The sequence below is a fragment of the Symphodus melops genome (assembly GCF_947650265.1).
Source record: "Symphodus melops genome assembly, chromosome: 17".
Taxonomy (NCBI): domain Eukaryota; kingdom Metazoa; phylum Chordata; class Actinopteri; order Labriformes; family Labridae; genus Symphodus; species Symphodus melops.
Genome location: NC_136707.1, coordinates 23,605,446 through 23,623,764, shown reverse-complemented (window position 1 = coordinate 23,623,764; position 18,319 = coordinate 23,605,446). Strand labels below are relative to the sequence as shown.

The window sequence follows — 18,319 nt, the reverse complement described above, 5'->3', positions numbered from 1 at the left end:
TCCCAAACCACATTCATCCTTCGTTTAATTGACGCTCATTTTCTGCAGCTGTTGCGGGACTTCGCTTTGCGGGCTCGCACTTGAACGCGACACGGTTGAACTTTCAACATGTTCCCTCTTTGCTCTCCTCTTCTTCTTCTTCTTGGCTTCTCCTCCTCTCTGTCTCTCTGAATCCTCTCTGGAGCTCCGTCCTCATTCACTTCCAGGCTTGATGTCCACCTTTTTACCCGTCATTCCCCTCTCGGTGTGTCTGTGTATCCACCCTGAAGACATCCCCGCGCTGAAATCCGCTCATGAAGCATTCTCTCCTCCTCCTCTGTGGAGCTGCTGACTGTTTGTGGCGCTCGGCTCGTCTGCAGCAGCGGATCAGGAAACTTCAGTGACGACGCAGAGCGCACCGAGGGCGCTCAGTCTGACAGAGAGCAGCCTGTTCATCATGCATTATGTATTTACTCAGAGTGAATCAGAGCAGCAGGGTCAGCGTGTCTGTGCAGGAAACATATCAGAGCGGGAAAATAATGCAAACTGTTAAAAACGCAACACAATCTCATTGGATGATGAAAAACTCGAAAACAATCCGAGTCAATCATTTATTCAGAATAAATATAAAGTCATCAGAGTTCATGTTCAGATGAAAAGACACACTGAGAGTCTTAAAGGAACCAACTGTGGATGCTGAGCTGTTTGCAGAAGGCTCTGATAGATGCGCTGACCTACATAGAAGCACCGCAGCTCCTCCTGTTGACGTGCTGCGCCCTCTAGCGTTACTTTTATGCAACAACAGCGTGAAGGACGGGATGATATTCGTGTCCCTGGAGTCTCAGTGAACATGTTCAACTGAAAGTCAGAAGCTTTGTTGTAACTTGAGAAAGACCCGGATTAAGGCGGAAGTGTTGGAGCTGTGTCCCTGTGCTGGTTGTCTGCAGCTCTGCCCAGGTGAAGCTCTGGATGATTTTTATTTATCCTTTATTTAACCAGGTTGGTCCCATTGAGATTAATAACCTCTTTTCCAAGGGAGACCTGGCCAAGACAGGCAGCAGCAAAAAAAAAAAGAAACCCACAGAGTTACAGACAGAGACACAAAGAGACACAGATCACCTGTCCTCTGAGCTCAGGAGGAGGGAGGCTCTTATAGTCGCTGATTAAGTCTGTTCATAACACCCAGAAATAAAGGAAAGATTATGTCCTAACCTGTCCACAAAGGGAAGTTCTATATAACCACACAACCCGAAGATTAACCCCTTCATAACATCATTCCTATGATGTTAATCCTTGTCAGTGTTAAGTTAGGAGGCGAATAATAAAAGAAACAAATTGACCAATCGCTCGTCTCTTTCTGATGTTTCAACAAAAGACATGAGCTCTCACAGTGACCCAACCTGTATTCATAGTCAGAACAGATCACATGACTCCAGCAGACGAAGTCATGAGCTGTTCTTATGATACACGTCATCTGTCTGAGAGTTTGCCTGAGGAGCAGGAGGAACAGGTGGAGAAAAGACGAGACAGAGAGATTCTGTGCAGGTTTAATAAAAGAGAGGAGGAGCAGAAGTGTTTCTGATCCATCTGATTACAAAGACCTGCTGCGTCTGCGCTCAGCCGCCTTGATGAGCTCTCTCTGAAGAGTTTTTTTGTTTCTCTTCATGTTCTCCTTCGCCGTCTCCATCAAAGACTTGATCATCTCCTCGCTGTATGGCTTTTGGAAGGTGGAGAACTCGTCCATCTTTGCTTGGACTTCTCCTGCATCTGAAGCAGAATAAAACCACAGACTATCAGACGGATGTTAGAGAGTTTCACATTCTCCTGATTAAAGTGTTTTTTATATTGACAGACCTTTGCAGTTCTCTCTGTTGAAGAGCGGCATGAAGACGATGGTGGGCTCCTTCCCCTTCCCCTCGATCACGTAGCAGTCCTTGGGCCAGTCTTTCTCCTCCAGGATCTTCTCGTCTATCTTTGGGAAAGGCTTCTTCAGCTCGGCTGCATGATCTCTGGCCAGAGTCAGAGTCTGTGAGGAGAGACATGAGCCAATCAGAGCTATTTGGTTTTTTGAAGCAGGCTGTAAACATGTTCATGTCTGCTGTAAAAACAGGCTTTTTGAATGGGTGTGTATGTGACTTCCTGTGCTGCTGCAGCCAGCCTCTAGTGGACACTCCAGGAAGTACAGGATCATTTTTCAACACCAGAGGGTGCTGTTTGATACACACACACACACACACACACACACACAGTACCTCGAAGATGTTCCCTGCGCTGAACTCAGGAACGATGATGAGGTCGATGTCTCTCTTGTCTCCCAGAAATGACGGGTAGCCGACGTTCAAATGCAAGCCGGCGTCAATCAGGTGGAAACGTTCTTTTTTCTGGAGGTAAGCTGGGACGCTGGAGTCTGCCCGGCAACAAGAACATCAAATATTTAATTCAACCAAGTTTCAGGCAGACTTTGATTGTTATGTTCTTGTGTTGTTCTACGTTATATTTCATTGTGCAGCTGCTGTGGATCAACAGAAGGCTTCTTCTTCATCTACACTTTTATTCAAACATATTATACACACATGTAATACACACATTATACCTTTCTGAAAGTGAGTCCTATAGACTCCTTTGAACTCTGTTTTTGGTCTCCACCAGCTGCAGAATGTTTGACGTGTCAGCTGCTACACTTCACTGTCCGACTGTGTCTCTGCTCAGTGGTGCACGCCTGGTCTCAAAGCCTACGTGCTCTGCTGAGGTCATCGCTCAGATTCAATCTGTTTGTTGGATGGTCGTCTTTGTCCACACACAGACACTGAGTGTTCTTATTTACCAGTCTGTCTCTGATCTGCTTAGACCTTCAGACCTCCATCAGACAGAAGAGTACAGGGACGTATAATCTTCAACAGGCTGTTTCTGTGTCTGTCGCTTTAAATATGTAAATGAGCTGTGTCTGACCACGCCCCCTCTCTGGAAGGGCTCGGGTGTACTCGCTGCTTTCTGGCTCCATGTCCATTTGTTTACTGTGAGAAGGCAGACTCAGAGGGCAGAACAAACACCTAGCTGTGGGAGTGTCACCCACCTGGGGGAGGGGCTACTGCCCTTTGTGATGTCATGAAGGGAAAAATCTCTAAAGGTTAAAAAAATTCCCAAACACGTATCATTTGACCCATTTAAACTGTGGACAGCTGCAGACACACAGTATAAGACATATAATCAAAGGTTTCTCTAAACATGGAGGAAATACTTTCACAGTGAGTGTTGCTGATGTGTGGTTTGACCTTGGTGTTGGTAGAGGAAGTTGTTGGTCGTTCCCCACTCCCACTTCCAGAGTAGACGAAGGACCTTCATAATAAATTTGCCGATGTGGAAAACTGAAATACACAGACGTGTTTAAAACTCATTTAAATCAAAGCACCATGTTCAATCACTTGTTTCTCCTCCTCTCTCTCACCAGTCGGTCCTATGTTCCAAAAACCTGCTTGTGTCTTAGACTCGACCATCATCTCCCCAATCATCGTGGGTCTTCCATTTTCCTTCCGCCTCTTGTACACATGTGGCGCCTGATCTGGAAGAGATTCCATCAGATACATTTTAAATCTCACATTTGCTTCTTTATAATGCAAAACAAAGTGTTCTATAAAGAAGAAAACTGGTGAAGTGAGGGTGTTATTATCTGAGTCAGAAGATGATATCATGAGCATACTTAAACCAACATGTTTAAACTTGTGAGGGTGTGTGAGTGTCTGTGTGTGTGTGTGTGTGTGTGTGTGGGACAGCAGTAAGAATGGTGCCATCTAACAGCTGAGACAGAACTCTGTCCCACTCAAACAATGATGTCATCACTCTAACTCTGATAAGCTGCTCACTGATTGGTTGACATTCAGCTTTGATCTGCCAGAACATTCCATCAATGTATTTGAATGGGCTTACCACTGCTCGCAAAACCTCAAATATCTTCAAAACTAAATATGATATCACCGATCCGTTTGGACTGTGAGCCACAGCACAAATAGGCGCATGTTTCGATGAGATCACAGACTGAGATCACAGTGGAAATTTTAAAACATGAGTGAAAACTGTTAAATTCTGGAGGTCAGTTATAGTGAGAGCCCAATTTGTGTGTATGTGGTGACTGTCAAACAAAGTCCTCTCCTGGGAGACTGAAACATTTTATTGTTTTACTTTTTGTTTTATGAGTGAGAGGACACTCAGAGCTTTACTTTGATGTATTTTGTTTGTATAGACTGGTGTAGTTTTGAGTCCTAAAACCAGGAAGTGAGTTAGCATTTTAGCGCTGTGGTTCTAACCTCTAAAAGTCTAAATGTGGATTTTGAATGTGTTTGTGTTTAGACTGAAATAAGGTCTGTGGTTAACACAAGCTAAAGAGATGTTGATGTTTTGTTAGACGAGATAAACTACGTTAGCTAAGACCCCACTTGTGAATTTTAAAGTTTTTACGCGAACTTTAAAGGGTGGTTGCTAACGAGTAGCTAACTGAAACTACAGTGGTTGTCATGGTGACATTACACGTCATCACGCCGGGAACTCTCTCACTAATCTTCCTTACAGTCTCTAGTCATGTTTTTCACTGTTCCTGTAAATATTAGGTTAATAAACAACTTATTAAGCTAACGTTTAGCTAGCTTGTCAAATCCGCTGATTAGATCGATGAAGCATAACGGTCGTGACGTCATTATAAACCGACCGCGGTGTAGTTAGCTTGTAGCATAACGTTAGCTTTTTACTCCTCTGGGCTGCATTAACTCTTTAAACTTCATATAAATGATGTTCATCTGTAAAGATTATCAGCTGAACTAAACAGCATCAGAAACGTGTGTTTGACACACAGATTATTTTCTGCAATCATCCAAAATCCAATGCAAAAACCCCATAGACAGATTTACGTAGGAACCACCGGCGCCATTTTTTCGGGTTGGCCTACAAAAATACATCATTACTATACCAGTCTATATGCAAGCAACAATGACTTCAGGATCGCGATTTACAAATGTGTTTCCAAAACTGAAGTTTTTGGCAGTTGCACTCGAGGATTTGAATTTTTGCCATTCATTTTCAATGGGGCAAATTCTTGTCGCTTAAACTTGATTTGTGTCCACACCGTGTGCCGGAAGTTTCCACAAAGTAATAGCACCCATGTCATGACCGAGCCGCTCGTTTTGATACCTTTCGTGTGTGTGTGGCGCAAACGCTGTGGGAGGAAAAACGGATATAATAATAATAATATTAGCAATAGTACTCGTGTGGTTTGCCTTTCAGGCAACCACCCTAATAAATAAGAAGAGGTTCGGTTCATACCGAATCTCTGACGAGCATCATGACGCTCGTCTTTCAGGAGCTGCTGCAGCTTGTTGAGGTCAGCCAGGACTTCGGGATCCTCGGTGGTGTTTCTGGCTTCAGCTAAGAGTTGACTGTAGTGCTGGTAAAGACACTCCAGCTCTTCTTCTGCAGGGTCGACTGGACCTGCTAGAAAACACATCAAGTCATTAAAACAACAAGATGATCACTCAGCTTCAGTGTTTATCTGTGGTAGGTAAATGGACTGCTGCTCTGTATATTGACCATCACAAGTCACTAATCCTGTTCATGCATGTTCATGCACCAGCAGAGGGAGCAACTCAGGGATAAGTGTTTAAGTGTTGGCTCGCAGGAGCTGGGTATCGAACCCTCAACCTTCTGGTTGAGAGACGACGACTCTACCAACTACGTTTACCTTACAATGAGTTACACATATTTTTTATAGATAGTGTGAAACCAACTACCAAGGAACCACTAAGTAACATCGAAGGAACCAATAAGTAAATTACAAATGAAATAGCTGTGATAAAAGAAAAGCTGCCAAAACAACCTGTAAATGCAAATGAAGAAAACAAGCCAGATTAATCCAGAGAACTAAGAGCACGGAGTAACAAGACTTGCTGTTAGGCGTACATACCTTTGCGGGCTGACGTGTTCTCAGTGAAAATGAACAACATGTTCTTTCCACGGCTGTAGAGCCATTTGAGAGTGTTGAATGAATATGAAAAAATTCCTAAAAACAGAGAAGAACATGTGATGAAACAAGGATGAAACTGTTAGTGTAGGATACACGAGGGAGAGGAGCTGGACGGGTTTCTCTTCATAGACGGCCTCCATGAGGTGGCAGACTAACAAGGCCCTCACTGACACTTCCTCATCACATAGCTATTAATCAGTTAGTGGGAAATGAATGGGACACTAAACACTAGTTAGTGGTGACCTGGTGTTGAGTGTTTCCTGTGTTATAATAAACGTGTTGTTGTGATACTCTGCATCATTTATGCACTGTGTGCTTCTCCTCCTGCTTCAACGTGAAGACTTTCCCGTCCTGATCATCGAGTATGAAATGATGTGATTTACCGCTCAGCCACTCAAGGATGTGATGGATGATCGTCTTCCTGTCAGCCAACGCACTGCCACAAATACCTGCACAGGTTACAGAGGAGGAGTCATCTTTAGTCAGTATCAACACATGCAGAGATCAGTTTTGTTCCTGTATCCTGATGTTCCCTCAGCATCATGGCAGGCGAGGAAGGTGAAGAGGGAGAGGTCTGTTTACAGCTGCAGCTATCTCTCCATGTGAACACACACCTTGTACTTTAACCATGTCCATCTCATCTTTCTTCTTCTTCAGCTCCTTGTTCTTGAACTTGCTGCCCAGAAGAGACGTCTCGATGAAGAGGCCGAGGTCTGGGAACCCGGCTTCATGAGGACTCATCTCAAACCATCTCCCTGAGAGACACACAGGATGATTAATACTATAACAGTCAGTCACCCTCACAGCACCTAACATGACGTGTCTTTACCGTCCTCAGGACCCTCAGAGAAGAAGTGCTTCTCTACGGCGCAGTAGATGGGGTAAGGGTTGGTGGCTTTACTGATGGCCTCGTCAGAAACATGCTGCTTGTCCATCTGATGAAACAGGAGATCAGATCTGAAGACTTTGTATGAAATCTAAATGTGATGCATATAAAATGGACACTTTAACACATGGAGTCAAAAAGTTATTCTTATTATTCAACTGGAACCTTTTTCATGATTCTAGATGAGATCAACGCCCCCCAGACATCAGAGAGAGAGAAGTTCTCCTCCTCCGCTCGCTCGCCCAGCCATGACCGAACCTGCTCCAGATCCACCCCTGGACCAATCAGCCTGGACACAGCCCGGTCCATGTTCCCGCTCCACTCTGGGTCACTGTACAGAGAGGACATGGCCCTGACGGAGGAGAGGACAAGAAGAGGAGAGACTGACATGAAGAGCTTATTCCTCACAGAGGAAGTTTTCACTTCTGTCTCTTTCCTTTAAACCAGAGATGCTGTGAATCAGACTCGTTTACAGCTGAATAAGACTGATCTGGTTCACACACAGTCTGAACCTGAAGTGTGTGAGTGTCGTTACCATGCCGACCCAGAGACTCCTCCCAGGTAGAGCACAGAGTCCAGCAGACCGTCCTTCTTCATCTGATAGAGAGTTCCCACCAGAGCCACTTCAGCTCTCTGACCTCCACCTGAACCCAGCAGAGCGATGTGAGGGACCGAGTCCTGCAGGGAGACATCATCCAGAGTTTTAAAATTCAGCTACAAGGAAATGTCTACAATATGACCCGCCTAACTATGTCCTCATTCCTTTACAGCTTTAAACAAAATCACCCCAGAGGGAAACTTCAGGAGTAATGGAAAAGTCCATTACTGAGTGATTGGAAAACAGATAATATGTGTTGTGTAATCAACTGGTCTAAACTGGTTTATCATGTGGATTGACTAATGTTGTGACAAAGCTAAAAGCAAATTTATGAAACTGACAACTTCCCCTCGTTGAAGTTTCCATCACTGTTTTAATAGAATCTTATAAAGAACACGCGGTGAAATCTCCCTTAAAATAATATGTCAGCAAAAAGCATTAAACTATTAATAATATGATTCTTGATTTTCTAACAGTTCTCTGTCAGACTTTGATTGCAGACTTGTTCAGCTGTCTATCAAATAGAATCAAATGTAATATCTGTGTTTAAAATCACCTGGTTGATCCTAAAATCAAACATCTTCAGCAGCACAGTAAATGATGACAGTCTGACTTTGACCAGTGCACCACCTGATCAGCAGATGGTCAACATGAAAAAGAGTGTTTCATGAAAGAAACTCAGAAAGGAAGAAAGAAGCAGAGGACAGACGTTTCTTCTTCTCTTACTTTTGAACAGTTGATTCCCAGTCCGTTGAGAGACTTGAGGATGACTTCCTGTTTCCTCTTGTGAACGTACTCCTGTTCACCTGCACACACCTGCTGAGACTGACGCACAGAGCTCTGAAACAAACAAACAAACAGTTTAACACACACACAGCTTGGTCATCATGTTTTTGAGCACAGGAGGAAACAAGACATCACAGGACTTTATTCTTTCATTATGACCAGAATCATATGAAAGTCTAAACATCTTAAATTGTGAGCCCTCAGTGTGCAGCAGGTTAAAGAAGGACGATCATGCACATCATGGTTAGTCAAGCAGCTCTCACCTGAGATCTCTTCTTCTCCATGTTGCTCTCTGTTGATGCCACTGCTCCAAAGATCACAAAGTACCTGTATGAGGAGGAAGGGACAGCTTATATGTGAAGTCAGCATGAGGGGGCGGGGCTTCTGCTCATCAGAGACGCCCACGAGACAATCAGACAAGATCAAAAAAAGACAAACACACCAACTGTATAAAATACCTCTCTCTCACACACACACACACACACACACACAATCTCACACACACTCTCTCTCACACACACACACACACACACAATCTCACACACAATCTCACACACTATCTCTCACACACACACTCTCTCACACACACACAATCTCACACACACACAATATCTCACACACACTCTCTCACACACTCACACACACACTCATTCTCACACACACACACACACACACACACACACACACACACACACACACACACACACATCATGTAATGACAGCTGTTAAGCTGAAACAGATTAATGATTAGATTCCATCCATCCATTTTTCACTGCTTATCCTGGCCGGGACGCCCAGACTTCCCTCGCCCCAGACGCTTCCTCCAGCTCTTCCTTCCGAGACGTTCCCAGGCCAGCCGAGAGATGTCGTCTCTCCGGTGTGTCCTGGGTCAAATATCGAAGACGACAACATCTCATGAACAAACATGTTGAGCCATGTCTGAATTCAGGTGAAATGTCTTTGAAGAAGATGGGGGTGGTGTACACACCTGGGACGGATATTGCTCCATGATGTGGTTATGGATGAAGTGAATCTAATCCTCCCCTTGAACTGCTCCCTTATTGTGGTTTGTGAGTTTGAGTACCTGAATGATCCTAGGAGATGTTGCCGGGGGCTTTCTGCCCTCAGTAGGGTCTCCCAAGGCAAACAGGTCCTAAGTGACGGGTAAGACCAAAAGCAGTTTTTTTAAAATTTCCTTATGAAGAAAATAAAAACAAGGACCGTGATGTCGCCTGGGCTGGACTCTTCACTTCTCTAGAGTGGCCCGCGGCGAGAGGCGGTGGGCTAGTGTGGCCTTGCATGTAGCCCCACAGCTTAGCTGCCATGTGTTGGAGTTCACCCCAGTAAATGAGCGGGTCCCTATGCCCGAAGGGGACTCCATCGTTCTACTGAGGGACACTCAGGTGAAGAGAGGGGCTGAGCTGTCAAGTGATCATCACCTGGTGGTGAGTTGGATGCACTGGCAGGGGAGGAAGCTGGTCAGACTTGGCAGGCCCAAACTTCCCCAACACTGTTTACAGTGCAGGTGAGGAGCTGCTGACCTCACCTGGGGATGTAGTCGAGCGGTGGAAGGAATACTTTGAGGATCTCCTCAATCCCACCATCACATCTTCCACTGAGGAAGCAGAGGCTGAGTCCTCAGAGGTAGACTCGTCCATCACCCAAGCCGAAGTCACAGAGGTGATTGGCGAGCTCCTCGTTGGCAAGGCACCCGGGGAAACGAGATTCGCCCTGAGTATCTTAAGTCTCTGGATGTGCAGGGGCTGTCATGGTTGACATGTCTCTGTAACATCGCTTGGAGGGACAGCGTCTCTGGACTGGCAGACCGGGGTAGTGGTCCCTCTTTTCAAGAAGGGGGGTCGGAGGATGTGTTCCAACTACCAGGGAATCACACTCCTCAGCCTGCCTGGGAAAGTCTATTCCAGGGTACTGGAGAGGAGGATCCAGCCGTTAGTCGAACCTCGGATCCAAGATGAACAATGCGGTTTTGTCACGGCCGTGGAACACTGGACCAGCTCTACACTGGACCAGCTCTACACTGGACCAGCTCTACACTCTCCACCGGGTGCTTGACGGTTCATGAGAGTTCACCCAACAGTCCACATTTGATTTGTGGATCTGGAAAAGGCGTTCGACTATGTCCCCCGTGGCATCTTTAGTGGGGTGCTCTGAGAATATGGGGTCCAGGGCCCTTTGCTAAGGGCAGTCTGGTCCCTGTATGACCGGAGCAGAAGCCTGGTTCACATTGCCGGCAGTAAGTCAGACCTGTTCGCGGTGCGCGTTGGCCTCCGGCAGGGCTGCCCTTTGTCACCGGTTCTGTTCATAACTTTTATGGACAGAATCTCTAGGTGCAGACAGGGGCCGGAAGGGGACCAGTTTGGGGACTGATAGAATATTAGGCCTTTTTCTGCTTATAATCAAAGTGTTTACTGCAATAAAGTTTCATCACCCGGTCCAAAGGAAAGGTTTGATATTTACAGTTTGAATGATGTTCGCTTACATTTATATTACACCAGTTATTTTATCATGTTTTATTCCAGGTTTGTGTGTGTTAATAAAATTGTCTGACTTTTCAGTAAGGTGTTTGTGTGAAGAGGGCTTGCAGAAGTGAGTGCACATTCCAACATGTGTTTGATGTGTCCCTTTAAACTGAATCACTCACCAACTCAAACATAGGTTTAGTTTAAGGCCCTGAACAGTTAATTACTCACCCACTTTTATATAGGTTGAGTGAGTCTTGATTCTTAATTACCTAAATTGTCTTCTCCTTAAAAGGAATTGGTTACTAGACTAGATGTCAGGTTGTGATAAGAAACAGGCCAGGTAGGATGTAGTCTTCCCCTACAGATGGTGAAAGGATTCGGGAGTAGATGCACCAATGAGAGAAGGGGAACCACTCATCCAAAGACGCATAATTTGGAAGTTGCCCCAATCGGAGGAAGGAAACCGCACATTCTTGAATGCATTATTTGGTTAGATAATCTCTGTCTAGTGGATAAAAGGGTTCAGGGAAAGATAGTCGGGGCTCAGACTTCGTGAACTGATCCAGTATCTGTCTGTGGTCAGGGACGCGTGGTTTGAACCCAGAGACTCTGTAACTTCTATTCTTGATTCATCAGGTTAATAAACTCTGTTAACCTGAAAAAGACGCCTCCAGTCATTCCTCTCATCCCATCAAAAGAATGCACAGAGAGATTTGAGGTAATTATTTAGAGGAGTCAGATTTCTATTAACAACATTTAGGAAAAGGATTCAATAGCAACTTTTATCCTTCACTTGGTGACCCCGACAATGGGGGATGAGGTATGATGGAGGACGTAAGTATTGATTAATTTATAACATTTTTTGAAATATGTTTAATTCAAATTTATTAATTTCTTAAGGTAGTAGAACGACTGCATTGAAGTCTATGGTACAACATCCAGACCTATCCAGACATCGAGAGGCCTCACAAAAACCAAAGGTGAACACAAACCTTTTCCATAAAATTGTGCGCATTGGAAAACCTAAATTATCATTGTCTGGTTTGGGTATAGACGGTGTTAATGTCTAAATTTAGAAAATTGAATCAAGAATACAAGTAAGCGATCGAACAGAAGGCCGTACGAAGAGAAGTCAGGGGCGAGAGACTGACTAGAAAACCAGGGGCGAGAGACTGGTTAGAAAATCAGGGGCGAGAGACTGACTAGAAAACCAGGGGCGAGAGACTGGTTAGAAAGCCAGGGGCGAGAGACTGGCTGGGATAAATGTTGGGCTGGGTCTTTTCTTTTGACGCTGAATGACAATGTCAAGAAGGCAACAGGTTGAGCGCTGGTCATTTCAGTCGACAGAGAACTGTGTGTGGGATCATTGGGGAGGCGGTGAATCAGCAGAAGTGTATTAAAACTGTTTGTGAGTCTGGGATAGAACCCCCAGTGACTGGCTGCAGTTGTCATTAGGACTGCTGTAGAAGCTTGCCAGTTAGGACTCCAAATAGGGCATTGTGTCTATACATTTCCTGCTGTTCACGTGTATATAGTGTCTTCTGTTGTGTGTTAATTTGAACTTAAGTTCTGTTCCTTAAGTTCAAGTACAAATATTTAGAGATATATATTTTTTTATTCCGTTCATTGCACCTCCTTTCTCTTTTCTCTCACTGGTTCAGAGAGTGGAAAGGGGAAAGGTAGGGGTGTTTTCTTCTACCCTGTTACGGGTATTTTGAGCAACACCTTTAGCTCTACCTGGTAAACCCGTGAGTAGATGTGTGTGTGTGCTGGAGGAGTTTTTGGATGTGTGTGTGTGAGTGCTGTGCTGAGTAGGTGTGTGTGAGTGCTGTGCTGAGTAGATGTGTGTGTGTGTGTGTGTGTGTGTGTGTGTGTGTGTGCTGTTGATGTCTGTTGATGTGTGTTTGTGTGCTGTGTGGTAAATCATGTGTGTGAAGGCCTGTGTAATTATTTTGTTTGAGTGTGATTGATAAATAGAATTTTAGTGTTATTAAATAGGCAATAATAGTGGAACATTTACTGAAGGAGAGGAGAAAATCTTTTAAAACTCTTCTAAAAGGTTTAAAATAGATGAACTATACATTTGCATAGTTAAAAGGAGGAGTTCCTTTTTAACTGCTAGAAGATTCATTTTGGGTTTTGGCTGTTGATTGGAAGAGTGGGGCTCTGGTCTGTGTGCTTGTTGGCTCTGTGCACTGGGTTGATATGCACCTTTAAAGGAGAGATTAGATAGGGTGTCTTACAGGAGAGAAGACGGCCCCACCCTTTCTTAGCCCATTCAGTATCACCCAGTATTACTTTGTTTTTAGGTAGTTAAATGTGTTCATGTTTTATAGTGTTTTTTCTTGTTGTTATATAGACATATTATATAGCTAAATTTAAGCATTGATTAATTCAAGGAGCGTAGGAAATGAGGTAGCTGTCGTAGATCACTAGTACTTATTTGCATGCATTGATTATACAAACAACCCACTTTGTTTTTTACATTCTTAAAATAGAAAACCAAAAATTACTTTATTTTGGCCCCATAGCTTCATTTAAACTTTGTAATATGTTCACCTTGCTGACATTTCAACTATTTCTAGACTGTTTACGAGTGATGTTTAAAGAATTAGACTGGAAATTTTACTGACATCAATGACAAACTGTACACAAACATGAAGTCAACTTAGATGGTGCTACACTTGTTGGCATGTTCTAAATATAAGGTTGTACTAGGGGGGGCATAGCTTTAGTTCAAACAAGCAGTCCTAGTAGCAGGCCTCCCAGAATCAGTCAAAGCAGAACTAGTTGAAATGCTTGGTTTTAATAGTGTATCGCTCCCCAGATGGGAGATATACGTTTTACATCACTTACGCTCACATAAACAACAGCAAACAGCAGATGATAGAGTTAATAAGACTTTGAGCTGCACCTCCTAAAGATGCAGCTTCAAGAGGCAGAGGCTACTTTATGACGCAACCAAATAAGCTCCGGTGTTTAATCTAGAGCAACCATATGTGCAGCAGCCATATCACTCTTGTGGGAGGAGTACAGGGTACAACTTCAATCTGTACAGGCGTGGTTACAGGGGATATGGTGGACTTGGCTGGGGTGGGTTTGCTCCAGGTCCACAGAATCAAGGATGTTTTTATTGTGGGACACTCGACCACTGGGCCAGACACCGCCCAGGACAGTGGGCTGCTCCGGCCCTCCCTCACAGGACCCTCTGAAGCAGCAAGCAGCATGGTTCTTATCATTACCTGACTCCTAATGGACAAGGAGCCACCCAGGTGTGACAGCAGCCTGGTCAAATGTCAAGGGTCATCCAGAGTGCTTTAAGGGAGAGGGTTTGGCAGAGCCCCTCCTCACAATGACTGTTGAATTCATGCAGCTCTATGGTTGACACAAGACTATGTTACTCCACTCTCACTGGTGATGTTTCACAACCTTCAATCTTCATCTCAATGGTTTCCAGTAGTGGAGTTCACGGGTACACCAACGAACCATTCCCAGAGACACTTGAAAAAGGGGACATTCTTGCTTTTTACAACTTTTGGAAAACTTGAGTGCAGTCCATCCAGCCTTTAGTCCCTCCAAAAGACCTGTACCACGTCACTTTAAATTACATTCGTACTCCCAACTTTGTGTATCATGATGCTTTTGAAGCATGTTGTTAACTCTCACTGGTGTATTACCTGTCCCTGTATTCTTATGGGCCTAGAGCGTGTTGTAGCTGCTGTTCATTTGACCTCTAACAAACAGAATGGTTTTAATTCTCAGATTATTTTACTCCATTCTTCTTAGATGTTTCTGAAAAAGGGGGGGGTTGTTAATGCGGCCCTTTTTCAGACAAAAGGGGGATATAGACGGGTATTGATGCATAATATATGTAGTGGCTTTAGTAAAAGCTCTTGTAAAGACAACACATAGTGTGACTTTCTTCATCCTTATCTAAAGCATTCATCGTGACAAATCTCAGACAAACAAAGTTGTAAATAGTTTTGTTCCATCCACACATTATTTACACTTCAGAAAGCATCAACATAGTTGACTAAATGAACCTTTACTTCTCACATCTGTGAAGAACAAGTCCAGAAATATGTCAAACTAAAGGCTAATTTGTCAAATGTATTTATTGCTCATTTAGAGGTGAGAACGTTTTTTACAGATGTCTGTTGTTTTAGACATCCAGAGAAACTGTTCCACTTATCACTGAGTGAACTGGAAAAGTAGAAGATTCCCCTCATCACAAAAAGTAAAACTAAATATAGCATTGAAAGCAGCAAAAGGTGACATAGATAGACACTTTAATGATCCTGAAGGAAGAATTTAAAGGTAATAGTAAGTGAAAGAAGGTGACAGAAAGTAAAAGTGGTTCAGATGAACCTGTTGGTGGATGTGAGGAAGTGAATGTGAGGATGCAGTTAGAAGGAGGTTTGGAGATTTAATGTCTATTTATATTTTGTTTTTGTTAATGGGGTACAAAAGAATCTGTTTGCAGGATACATCTCTGTAAACATTTTCCTTCAATGAATAAAAAAAGAGACAGTAAATAAGTAACTTTTACTTACAGTAGATTTTCAATGACCAAGTTTTTATTTTCATTTGAGTGCATGTTTAGACCGACTTTGAGTATTTTAGTAAAATATTAATAAAAAATAGTACCTTTATTTGAAAGAATACTTTAGTTCTCTTTATACCTCTGACTGAGGGTCATTTGAGATTTAAATGGCCTGTAGAGATGGTGTGAAAGACTGATGGTAGCACACTAAGATCTGCTGCTCTGATTACTTCTCTCAAGATGTTTTTTGTGTTTTTAACTTTAAGCCACATGAAACTTCACATTTTTTTGGTAAGTATTTTCATTCATCATTCCTGTAATATATTCATATTCAGCGATAGTGGGTCTAAGGGGGACGCCCCTGGATCTCACCAGACTTGAATATGGATTTTATTATGGGGCTCTAATTGTACTCGTAGCTTCTCTTTCTATATGTATATGATAATAATAATAAATTAATACTAATTTTTTGTTTAATGATTATTATTGACATGTTTAAGAATGGATCAGGACAGCTTTGTGTTGTATGTTTTCTCTTTTTGTTCTCCTTTTCTCTTGTGCTATCTTTCTCTTAGGATTCAGAGGCAGGCGCAGTGATCTCGCAAGTTCTCAATATCTTCACCTCTCCAACACCACTCTCCTAGACTTCAATGGCAACATGTGTTTAACAGACGTAAATGATTAATTCCTTTAATGCAGGTAGATTTCACCACTACCAGACCAGATGACTGGACTACACAACCCCCGGATGTGAGTGGTAATAAAATGAAGCCCACCATTGTAAAAAACTCAGTTTGCAGATGAATAAAGGATTATCTTATCTTACCTTATTCAGTTTATCAGGGCTTATTGCCTTTGTTTGCATGTTAATGCTCAGGCCTTGTTATTCAGGAACTTAACATTGATGCTTATGAAGAAGACTCTTTTATATTGACCTCATGTTTAATGAGGTCAAAAGGGGGAGTTGATAGAATATTAGGCCTTTTTCTGCTTATAATCAAAGTGTTTACTGCAATAAAGTTTCATCACCCGGTCCAAAGCAAAGGTTTGATATTTACAGTTTGAATGATGTTCGCTTACATTTATATTATACTAGTTATTTTATCATGTTTTATTCCAGGTTTGTGTGTGTTAATAAAATTGTCTGACTTTTCAGTAAGGTGTTTGTGTGAAGAGGGCTTGTAGGAGTGAGTGCACATTCCAACATGTGTTTGATGTGTCCCTTTAAACTGAATCACTCACCAACTCAAACATAGGTTTAGTTTAAGGCCCTGAACAGTTAATCACTCACCCACTTTTATATAGGTTGAGTGAGTCTTGATTCTTAATTACCTAAATTGTCTTCTCCTTAAAAGGAATTGGTTACTAGACTAGATGTCTTTCTTGTGATAAGAAACAGGTAGGATGTGTCTTCCCCTACAGAAGGTGAAAGGATTCGGGAGTAGATGCACCAATGAGAGAAGGGGAACCACTCATCCAAAGACGCATAATTTGGAAGTTGCCCCAATCGGAGGAAGGAAACCGCACATTCTTGAATGCATTATTTGGTTAGATAATCTCTGTCTAGTGGATAAAAGGGTTCAGGGAAAGATAGTCGGGGCTCAGACTTCATGAACTGATCCAGCATCTGTCTGTTATCAAGGACGCGTGGTTTGAACCCAGAGACTCTGAAACTTCTATTCTTGATTCATCGGGTTAATAAACTCTGTTAACCTGAAAGAGACGCCTCCAGTCATTCCTCTCATCCCATCAAAAGAATGCACAGAGAGATTTGAGGTAATTATTTAGAGGAGTCAGATTTCTATTAACAACATTTAGGAAAAGGATTCAATAGCAACTTTTATCCTTCAGGAGTGGACCATGAGATCTTGTCTCTGCTTTTTGCGGATGATGTGGCCTTGTTGGCCAGGATGAGGATCAGCACCTCTAAATCCCTAGGGAAGTGTCCCAGGCATCGGGGTAGACCCAAGACACGCTGGAGAGACTATGTCTCTTGGCTGGCTTGGGAACGCCTCAGGGTCCCAACGGAAGCCCCGCCCCCTTTTGCTGACTTGACATACAGGTTAGATTTGGGATCCAAGCCCCACGGGCAAAGGCCCGGCCCACAGGCGCTCGCTTGAATTTCCCTCGGGATCAATAAAGTATCTATCTATCTATCTATCTATCTATCTATCTTGCAAGCACCAAACCCAAGGTCTGACTCCAGGGTGGGGTCTACCAGGCGACATCACGATCTTTGTTTTTATTTTCTTCACAAGGTTATTTTAAAAAACTGCTTTTGGTCTTACCCGTCACCTAGGACCTGTTTGCCTTGGGATCATTCAGGTACTCAAACTCACACCACAATAAGGGAGCAGTTCAAGGGGAGGATTAGATTCACTTCATCCATAACCACATCATGGAGCAATATCCGCCCCAGGTGTGTACAACACCCCCATCTGAATTCAGGCAAGGCTCAACATGTTTGTTTATGAGATGTTGTCGTCTTCGATATTTGGCCGTGTGTGTTTTTAATGTGTTCTGATCTGTTTTTGTGCAGATCAGAAGTGTAAATCATGTTTATGCCTAATATCATTTAATTCTATTGTATTTTTTCTTCCTTTTTAATCATGTAAAGCTGCTCATAGCTGTTTTTTAAACACAGCTGAAAACCTGGGACAAAACCAGTCACAGCCTGCTATAGAGAAGAAGATCCAAGGCTACAGACCCTGTAAAGTGGCCCAAGTCCAGCAGCAAGAATGAGTCAAACAGGGTCAGTTGACTGCCTGGGAAAATCTGGAGCATTGCAAGTTCACATGGAGAGACCTGTGGGAAATGGAAGGGAGCCAAATCAGTTTCATCATCAAGACTACCTATGATGTTTTTCAGACACTCAAGAATCCTTATTGGTGGTTTGGAGAAGATCCAGCATGCCCTCTCTGCCAAACCCCAGCAACACTCAGGCAGATTCTCTCCAGCTTCAAAACCAGTCTGTCCCAAGACCGTTACAGCTGGAGGCATAACCAAATCTTACAGCAATTGGCAATCATTCTGGCAG

The 18,319-nt window shown here is 43.3% G+C and overlaps 1 protein-coding gene across 1 annotated transcript; it reads right to left on the bottom strand.

Annotated features, from left to right (window-relative positions):
- Window positions 1–550: 550 nt before the first annotated feature.
- On the bottom strand, window positions 551–17,977 carry LOC306838314 (cytosolic phospholipase A2 gamma-like). The gene is made up of 15 exons (XM_079366432.1): window positions 17,935–17,977; window positions 8,520–8,583; window positions 8,197–8,310; window positions 7,408–7,550; window positions 7,038–7,224; window positions 6,816–6,921; window positions 6,601–6,741; window positions 6,370–6,435; window positions 5,927–6,022; window positions 5,290–5,457; window positions 3,425–3,538; window positions 3,252–3,344; window positions 2,232–2,386; window positions 1,834–2,005; window positions 551–1,746 (listed from the first exon to the last, which is right to left on the bottom strand). Exons 2-15 carry the CDS (start codon window positions 8,538–8,540, stop codon window positions 1,571–1,573), a joined length of 1,752 nt encoding a protein of 583 aa, XP_079222558.1. The 5' UTR covers window positions 8,541–8,583; window positions 17,935–17,977; the 3' UTR covers window positions 551–1,570.
- Between the last annotated feature and the right edge of the window lie 342 nt (window positions 17,978–18,319).